This window comes from Cebus imitator, unplaced genomic scaffold (assembly GCF_001604975.1).
Source record: "Cebus imitator isolate Cc_AM_T3 unplaced genomic scaffold, Cebus_imitator-1.0 Scaffold693, whole genome shotgun sequence".
Lineage (NCBI taxonomy): Eukaryota > Metazoa > Chordata > Mammalia > Primates > Cebidae > Cebus > Cebus imitator.
In genome coordinates, this window is record NW_016108008.1 from 641214 (window position 1) to 651733 (window position 10520).

Consider the following 10520-nt stretch of genomic DNA (forward strand, 5'->3'; position numbering starts at 1 on the left):
GCAACCTCTGCCTCCTGGGTTCAAGCGATTCTCCTGCCTCAGCCTCCAGAGTAGCTGGGACTATGGGCACACGCCACCACACCCAGCTAATTTTTTTTGTATTTTTAGTATAAACAGGGCTTTACCAATGTTGACCAGAATGGTCTCGATCTCTTGACCTCGTGATCCACCCACCTCGGCCACCCAAAGTGCTGGGATTGCAGGCTTGAGCCACCTCACCCAGCATAAATTACATTTTTCAATATCAACTTTATCAATGCTGGTATTGATAAAGCAAAAATAACATCTTGCTTTCATATCTGAATTCTTTCATCATATTTCCAAGTTGGTTTCAAGAACTCAGGAGACAAAATTCCCCTAAAACCTCCAATAAAAGAAAATGGATAATTTTGGCTACTCAGTCTAAATATAGCAATAAAAATGACAAAAAATAACAACATCAAAATAACCATTAAGAACAAGTGACTGTGCCACATGCATAGCAAACCTTTTCTTAAATTATCCTCGTAACTCTGAAATGTAGGTATTATCATCTCCATTGTTTGTTCATTTGTGTTTTGGACAATGTATTATAGTAGAAACTCATCTAAAAGGCTACAGAATGGAGGTCACCCAATAAAATGGGGCTTGACCCTTTCTAACTCTTTCTTGCTCCATGATAAATAAAACCACTGTTCTTATATTTCAGGCCTTTTGTCTGTAATTATGGCCAGTTTTCTGCAAATAAACATATCATAAAATCTTGTTAATATTTCCATATAAAAGTTTATTTAAAAATTGGGCAATGCTTTTCAACGGAACTCAAATTATTGTGCTGTCTTTGATGGCTTGATCTAGAACACATAGTCCCATATTTATGACTTACTTAGCACATCAGCCAGGACCTCAAAGTCAGTTTTTGTCCTTGATAACTGTAAAAGCAATTATCAAATCCTAGAATTATGTCTTAGAGATCTTTACTAGTCGGGATCAGCAAACTCTGGCAGGCCAAATCCAGCCTGCTGCCTGTTTTTGTAAACAAAGTTTTATTGGAACACAGCTACATTTATTTGTTTACACATTGGCTATGGCTCCTTTCACAATATAACAGCAAGGATGAGTAGTTAGGACAGAGACTGTAGAGCTCATAAAACTTAAAATATTTACTATCTGGTCCTTTACAGAAAATATTTGCTCATTGCTGGTCTTGGCATGGAAATTGATTCCATATTCTTGGTATTCTAAGTGGTAAGTAAAATTATTTCTCTCATTTAGTCCCCAGCTGTACTTATCTCTATGAACTTTCATCAAGTTGATGGCAATGTTGATAATTTGAACCCAATTTCCTCACTTCTAGTCAAATTATTTTTCAATCAGATTCCTTCACCGGTCTTCAGTTATTAGTATTACAGTGGAAGCTGGATTTTCAAGAGATGCTTACAAATGCTTTTAGTTGCTTATATTTAAAAAAAATAAATTTAGAGTTGATAACTGCATACACTCATACATTAAAAAGTACCCAGTTAATTGAAATAAAACAAACATATTATGAATGAATAACTAATATGTGGTGCTCACTGACTCTACAATATGAATAATGGCTAAATTTTCTATTTCACCCTAAAATACTGACACCCAGAATGAGGCTACTAATAGTTGTGACAAGGTGTCTAATCTTCAAACAATCTTTATTGGATAATGATCAAGAGGATAAAAACTAACATTTGCTGATTACCTAACATATGTATTTTACTAAGCAAAGTACCTTAGATTACCTAATTTGATCCTCACAATAGCCTAAGAGATAAATATTATTGCCCTCTTTTAAAAATAAAAACACTCAACTAGGAAAAATAAAAAAGCATGCTCCAAATGGCAGAGTCTGTATTTGATACTTCCAAGGAAGGAACAATTCTAAAACTGCCAAAATGTCCTTGAATTAGACGAACTCAAACTTTACAAGGCACTGTACATTGTTTCCTATGTGTTATTCAAAATATCTAACAACAGGTATAGCACCAACACCTATCAAAACCAGACTCCTCTGTGCCAGTCTTCACCTCTTTGTTTTTAGGCTGTGAGGAATTACAGAGGCTTCTGGAGAATACTCTGGGATAGTAGTAGGGGCAATCGGAGAGCTCAGGAAAGCGTACATTTACCAACTGGTAAGAAAGCATTTCAATATTTTAACAACTGGTAGAATTGTATCACTGCCAACTTGGTGAAAAACAAATCTGGAAATCTTTAAGACTCCAAATCTGTAATTATACAGAAGCATAATCAAGACTAATCACATAAGCTGTGTGATTGAGTACCCTAAAAAGGAGCACTATGCCCCCTTTTAATTCTCAATGATTGGCTGACTGTTATATAATGTTAATTCAGCTGAACAGAAGATGTAAGACAGTCCTTCTCAAATTTTTAACCCATTTTCTTTACAATGTTTTAGCATGCTTCTCTATCACACAGATTATCTGATTAAATATTTGATGCTATTAACTGTAATACCTGGAGTTTTAGTGATCTAATAATGCTCAGTGTGTCAGGTAAACATTGACTAAAGGATGCCAAGATGCCGTATATCATTCAAAGAGCACATACTGGGCTACTCATCAGCCCTGGAGAGCTCAGCATGTGGCAGAGGTACATGGCACACCACAAAAGTCATAGATTTTTAATGATTTACTAGAATAATGTTGTGCAATAATTTAATGTTTAGCCTTTTGCCTTGATAAATTATGTAAACAAAAAGTGATTTTTAAAGCAATACATTATTAATTCAAAATCATATCAGAGAATATATTTTTCATTTTCATGATAAATCTCTATGATATGTAAGCCAACCACTCTTGAAAAATATTTTAAAATTATGTAGGTAAACAGAAAAGTGAGAATGTATTAATTATTAAATATATAACAAAACATATTTGAAGCAGTCATGGCACAATAACAATGATAAGATTATATGATTACTTTTCAACACTGGTTTAAAATAGCCTCTTTCACAAATATAGACTCTGAAAAACAGTCCCAGAAACTTTGATAGCACAATTTTCATTGCTCTTTTGATTTATAATGAAGTGTTTTATTTTATAGATAATCACAAACAGATTAATAAAGTGATATGACAATAAAAAGAAGCTAGAGCTAAGTATAGAGTTTGGCAATAAGAATATCACATATGTAACTCATATGTAATGTTTTTCTAAGTTAAAAAATACTGATGCACACCGTATAGCTCTTTTTATAAAGTTATATCGTAAGTAGTAATTTTATTATCCCTTTACATAAATGCAAACGTATCTCATTTCTTCCTCTGTAGTTTTAAATGAAGCATGTTTCTTCTACTCTGAAAAACTAGAAAATATCTCCACTGTTTACAAGATCTTATCTTTGTTCCCAAATTGAAACAAATTCTCAAAATGTCGATCATCTTATATTTCACAGAAAACTGACATTTTAATACCATGAAATTGTATTTGGAGAAATTGGAAAATAAAATTTAGAATTGACATTTGATTTTGAGGCTACTCACCACTCCTGGCTTACAGTTGTAATAGCAATGCTTGGAAGCGTTGTCAAAGGTAGTGTGGTCGGTCTGGAAATACCATCTCCCTCGGGAGTCCTTGCCCTTTCACTCTGTCTTTGAGACAGTGGTGGTAACTGTAAGTTTCCTGAGCAACACCTTCTCCCTCTCCAGAGGTCGATCCCAAGTGTGTTACTGGAAGAACTGTAGGATTTACTCAAGCTACATTCAAAATAATCTTTAACATTCTGGAGGAACCACAGGGAAAGAAAAAAAAGAAGAGAAAGAAAACGAAATTCAAATGTTAAATGGAGTGAAACAAGAAACTAAAATGATCAAGCTGTCACTTATGATGTCCTGATTATCTCACAATCTAACACTGATGTCAAAAGCTTAAGAGAAAACAGTAGAAGGGGCTGATTCTCAGCTTTTAGAATAAACTTATCAGTTGCATATTCCTAGAGATCTTTAAGCATATAGATAATGTTTACTAATTGTGGTATGTGGATTGGAGGCCTCCTTCTTTTCTTTCTAGTTTAATTTCTTTTTATAATTTGCTAAAACAATATTTGCTAAAATTAAAAATATATTTTGAAATCAATGTTATTCTGCAAATATGGGAACAAACTATGAAAAAATAAAAAGTTTCTTATTCAGTATTTTATTTTTCCAAACTATGAAAAAATAAAAAGTTTCTTATTCAGTATTTTATTTTATTTTATGTAATTATTTATTTTTATTTATTTTTTGAGATGAAGTCTCGCTCTGTCGCCCAGGCTGGAGTGATCTCAGCTCACTGCAACCTCTCCTCCGGGGTTTGAGCGATTCTCCTGCCTCAGCCTCCCAAGGAGCTAGGACTACAGACACACGCCAGCATGCCCAGGTAATTTTTGTATTTTCAGTAGAGATGGGGTTTCACCATGTTGGCCAGGCTGGTCTTGAACACTTGACCTCAGGTGATCTGTCTGCCTCGGCCTCCCAATGTGCTGGGATTACAGACATGAGCTACCACTTCCTAGCAGTTCAGTGTTTTAAATAAAAATATTTTTTTATCTTAGGATAGCTGAATGTTGCTAATTATAGGTGACTGTTACGTTCTTATGGAAGGTCTTCTTACAGTTGGTGATAATTTTTTGGTCAAGTTGTATAAGAACTCAGAATAGTTCAAGTACATGCCCTAATGCTGACATAAATCATATACTTTGTGAGAAGACAAAGACATTCTGCTATAATCAATGATACAAGTTATTTATTATTCTCATATCTTTTAATATAATATATGAGGTGACTATGAGTTCTGAGATTGCCAGGAGTAGGAACCCCAAATGAGCCTCTGCCTGGTATACCAATCATCAGCTGAAAGACAGAAAATGTTACAGCCCAGCAATGGCCACTGATAGCAACTTAAGGTTTAAAAGTTACAATTTTCACCATCCACACTTATCTAGCAGGGAATAACGAAGTCCTAGCATCAAGCTAAAATTTCTCACCTGAAAATTACACTGTGGCCCTAAAAACAGGTACTTCCCGCTGGCCCTTCAGACTAGAGTTAGGAGATCCTGAGACTAGACCTCCAAAAGTTTAAAGAAAATTCTTTACCCTTCACTCCTCCATCCCACAGCCTCTATCCTAGTTCATACAAGAATAATTAACTCAGGTTTAAGTAACTAGCTGGGCTAATTCAACAAACATTTGACATACATCTATTATTATTTTGCATGTACTATTTAAGAAGGATACAACAGCAAAAAGTGGAATAGTATCTTTTCTCATAGAACACAGAATCTAGTGATTTATACTTATCTGATCCACGCAAGACATATTTGGATAATAGAAACCTGGGCAAAAACAGACTTGACAATTTTCAGGAGCCTCACCCTCCGTGCCAGAAAATGGAATATTATTATATTTTCTTGTGCTTGACTTATAGTTTTCAAATACTACTTATTTGAATTTCAGTAGAACCATAATTCAGTATCAGGAACAAGACAACAATTTAAAATTTTTCAGAGTTTGAAACATTCTGGAATGCATCAGTGTTTCACTGTTTAGTAACTAGTTATTACATTAAATCCATTGTAGGCCTAGCACTTACTGCATGGGGTGTGTGTGTGTGTGTGTGTGTGTGTGTGTGTGTGTTTGTGTGTGTGTGTGTGTGTGTCTGTGTGTAGAGACTGAAAGGAAACACTAATATATATGTTTATTTTTAAAAGACTTACAAACTAGTTTAGGAGACAAAATATGTAAAACCTTTTTGAAGAGATTTAAGAACAAACTGAAGGCTGGAAATTCTAGCTGTAAATCAGACTAGTTCCCAAGATGCACGTAAGGAAAGCACTGTTTATCTGGAAAGCAAAATCTTGTCTGACTGATCTCCTACACTTGACTATATACTTTACCTCTCATATAAGAAACACTGTACCCAAGAACAGAAATAAGGATATCATGTAGCTAAACCACCAACCAGCCTAGCCCCCTAATATGATTATTAGATATTTTTCTCCTTTAAAAAAAAAAGAAGTGTTACCAACCAGGTTTAATTGTAGTAAGTGACCTCAATGGGTACTTATTTGGTACTTGTTATTTGAAAAATAACAAAGTCATGCTTATCACAAAGTATCTCCCACACTAACTTGCAAACTAGCTTGAATTTTCAAATTTGAAGTCATTCTTTAAGTTAAAAAGATTTGTTCCAGAAGACCTCAGTTAACATTAAATGCATTTCCACAAAGTAAGAACATGATGGAATAGCTTTCAAAAATTAAAATCAAGATGAAAACTTAATATTGTTTTACAAACACTAATTAACTCATGCAGATTTATTCATAATTAATAATGACACCCTATAATTCAGACCCATAATTTATATACCACTACTTTAAAATTACTAAAAACCTCAAAGTAAAATTTAATTTAGTCAATTCTCAATTACTGATTTGTGATCTTGAACTTCTTTTTCTAGATTTTCAAAGATTTTAGGGAAAGAAACATTAATTTGAATGCTACCTCTGGAAATTACAACTTTTAAAATGCATCATACTTTCCAAAATTCACCTGAAATACGAACAATCCCTAAGGAAACAATCCAGTTTTGGATTATCCTCATGTTTCTGAATAACTGTTTGTTTAAAAGTCAATATTCTTGCCAATAAAACTTCAAAAGGTTGTCACAAAGAAAAAGGTAATGTGAAATCCTGCACCTAAGTATAAGTTTGCAGAGAGGAGTGAGCTCTTTGTCATATCCCCATATCAAAACCAAGCAAGTTGGAACCATTGAAATGTCCAGATGAGAAATACTGGTGCTTAAGCAGCCAAGGTTTTGTTGCTGTTATTTCTCTTTTGCTTTGTCTTGATTTCAGTCATTTTTGAAGCTTTCTCTACTTTTCGAATTCTTCTGGTTAAACTTAGAGTGAGAAAATGGAATAAGGTATTTTTAAGGTTTCCTACTGTGCTTTGGTACACATTCAATTTGGACCACAGGATAGAATGTTTCAAGCCTTATGAAATCAGAAATCGAAATTATGGAAAGCAGCAAATGAAACTTGAGTCCCCATCGAGGCTAAATGTCATGATACTCCATGAGACAATAATAAAAGTAATTTTTTCTTTGAAAAATGTGATTTTATTGTAGACAGTCACCATCAATTACAAGACTAGTTTGTTGGAGGTAATTATTATTGCTCTTACTGCCTATTTTCCCTTCTTTGAAACAATCTTCTAATATACTTGTGTATATAATTTCTGTGATTAGAAATGCAAAACTATAACTGGAATATTTGTCCTTGGGTTATAATACTATATATAGACCATATATATACATGTGATGTAAAATATACGATATATACATATATACTAAACTATACTAGAGTATACTCATATATATACTATAGTGTGTGTGTGTGTGTGTATACATATATATATATATGTACGTATATATTAGCTATTCTTTTTCTCCTTCTTTTTCTCATTTATATGCTTATCTCTTGATACATCTCACCTATTTTCTCCTTTTCAGCTTTTCCCTAAACCTGTAACTTCCTTCTCTATCAACTATCTTGTAATCCCTTTAGTCATAATTAATTGCTTGTGTTTAGTACTTCAATAGCACTTAATTTATCTCTCACTTCTGGAACGTATTTTTCAAATCCAAAGCATTAAATGCATACTGTTCCTATACATACATTGCATTAAGCCTCCTATTAAATTTATTTATGTACCGCAAGTATATAAAGACAGGAGACATAGCACATTCATGTATTTCCACAGACCCAAACATAGTGCCTTGCATACAAACAAAGGCCTCTGCATTCAGAATCTTCTTTCCCCATATCTTCACAGGGCTCAGTCCCTCACTGCTCGCATGTCATCTCTGCCAGTATGTCATCTCTTCACATTGCCCTCCCATAAATACCCTATTCTCACCAAACAATCATTGTTTGCACCCCTGACCAAGTTCATTTTTCTGTATAGCTTTTATCATGGCTCGGATTATTTTATAATTTATGAATTTATTTCTGTCCTCCCTTCTGGAATATAAACTCCAAGGGGACAAGGACATTGTGTTATTTCTTGTTGAATCTCTAGAAGCTAGAACAGTGTTTAGTATACAATAGGTATTATATTAATAATTAGGTATATATTTAAAACACTGAATAAAATTTGCTAAGTTGAAATAAGTAAGAATATAATAACATATGTCTGTCTTAAGGGTGAAAACTTACTTCAAGGGCATGGTATATAAAATATAAAATCTGCCATGTTGCTTTTGTGAAGGAAGTGATTCTATGTGAAATATTCAATGCATCTTCACTCTACTTGAAAGATTCAGTTACACAATGAAAATTTCTAGGTCAGCACTGTCCACTAGAAACAAAGGGCAAGCCACAAATGACAGCCAAATGTATAATGTTAAATTTTCTAGTACTACATTAAAAAAGTAAAAAGAAACAGGTAAAAAGTATTTTAATACCATATTTAACATAGCCTTGCATATGCAAAATATGACCATTGCAACATGTAATATTATAAAAAATTATTAATGCAATGTTTTGTATTTTACTGTATATTCAAAATCCAAGATCTATTTCATGCCTACAGCAAACTTCCATTAAGATTAGTGCTTAATAGTCACATGTGGCTAGTGGCTACTATAGTAGACAGAGTAAATCTAGGTAATATTTATCCAGTATGGTGGGGTTAAGGTTCATATTCATTGCACGTTCATATTCTTTGCAGGCAACATTCCTCTCCTTTTGAATATGGCCACCATTCCCTCATGGAGGATCAGGATTATTATCCTGGATGCAATGATAAAGAACTAATTGTTTTTCCATCTTTTATAGATGGAATGCATTGCTCAGTGTTATTCTTCCAAAAAGCAAAATACTGGAGCACACAGTATACAAATAGTATTAAGGGGCAATCCCAAGCTTTTTTTTTTTTTTTTTTAAGAAAAAAAAGTTTTCTAAATTCCAGAAGTTATCTTTTAGATATCCTGAGCAAAGTTGTTACTGAGAACTTAGACTGTAACTTAAGGGAAATGCCCTTCTGGTCCAGGAGCTTGGAAGGGAAGAAAAAAAAAGAAATAAATGCTGCCACAAGTGACAGAACAGAACACATTAACTATGTTCTTTGACACAAAAGATAGAAATGGCAATGAAAAAGAAGAGTATTTTAAAAGCAAGAACCTAAATAGCATACCTGACTCTCTCTCTGCACTGTGGGTCTTACAGAAACACAGAAGGAAGCTGAGAATTAGTTCTAACATTCCTGCCAAAGACTTTGCCGCAGGATGAGGCAAAGGGACCACAGGGTTCATGGGGTGAGCATCTATGAAACAGGAGCTTAACAAGATAGGTTATTACAGAAAGCAAGGAAAATTAACTTGTTTTTCATCTTCTCTCCCTTTTCCTTGCACATATCTGATCAGTGGATCATAATTTTTAGCTCAATTACAAACAGTAATTGGGTAAAGACAAGAAAATTAAAGACACACTAATGGAGGACTGGTTAATTGAAAGCAACGAGATAATTAAGGATCAAGATCCAAAGCTATAAAAGATAGCTTACAGACTTCTTCAGGCGATTTAGATCGGGGTTTTTCAAATAAAGTACATGCCTATTTACCCTGGTATCCCGTTAGAATATAGTCTGATTTGTAGGCCTGAGGTGTGGCCTGAGATTCTGCATTCTCAATAAACACCCAGGTAATGTAAATGCTGCTGATCCAAGGACCACACTTGAGTAGCAAAGTCCCAGGGGATGTGTATATCACAAGCTTCTTAGGAGTAGTCATCAAAGACGCCACCATAGGAAGTGACTTTCAAGGGTTAGCCATACATGGGTGAAAGTGCGAAAAAAAGTTATCAGAGAACTGATAATGCAAACAGTGTGGAAAGCAGAATTATCTGAGGGTGAGGATATGGACATAGACTAGAGATTGGTGGTTCTGTGATTGAAAACCATAACAGTGAAACTCAGCCCATCTCCAAGATGCAAAGAGGGCATCATTCCTGCTGTCCAACTCACAGAATGCCAGGTCCAGCTGCTAGCTATTCCCATGTCATAAAAACACCTAGTTACAGAGTGGTGTGTTAAACACTCCCATCTGCCCTTTGAATAGAATTATCCAGTGACTTCTTTATTGAACAAAGCAAACATGATCAGGACCTTTTGGAACTTACATCATCAGCTGTCACTGTCATCACACTCCTGCTTTTCTTCATTATAGAGGTGGAAAATATCCCCTCTTAGGATGTCTGTTATTCAGTGCAGATTTGCTGACACTTTTTAATACCTACAGAAGAAAAAAACACAAAAAACAGCTTTGCTGACACTTTTTAATACTTACAGAAGAAAAAAAACACACACAAAAAGAACAGCTCTGTGTCCTTAAAGAAAATAAACTGACAGAAGAGCAGAAGATCAAACACCGCATGTTCTCACTCATAGGCGGGTGTTGAACAATGAGAACACATGGACACAGGGAGGGGAGCACTACACACTGGGGTCAGTT

General features: G+C 34.4%; 1 protein-coding gene across 1 annotated transcript in view; it reads right to left on the reverse strand.

Moving 5' to 3' along the window:
* PDE4B (phosphodiesterase 4B) overlaps positions 1-10308 on the reverse strand; it is a 446198-nt gene extending 435890 nt beyond the window's left edge. Inside the window, exons 1-2 of the mRNA XM_017518639.1 lie at positions 10189-10308; positions 3515-3753 (exon numbers count right to left, since the gene is read on the reverse strand). Coding sequence (XP_017374128.1) covers positions 3515-3753; positions 10189-10230 — 281 coding nt within the window. The 5' untranslated portion in view covers positions 10231-10308. The remainder of the gene's footprint in view (positions 1-3514; positions 3754-10188) is intronic.
* Between the last annotated feature and the right edge of the window lie 212 nt (positions 10309-10520).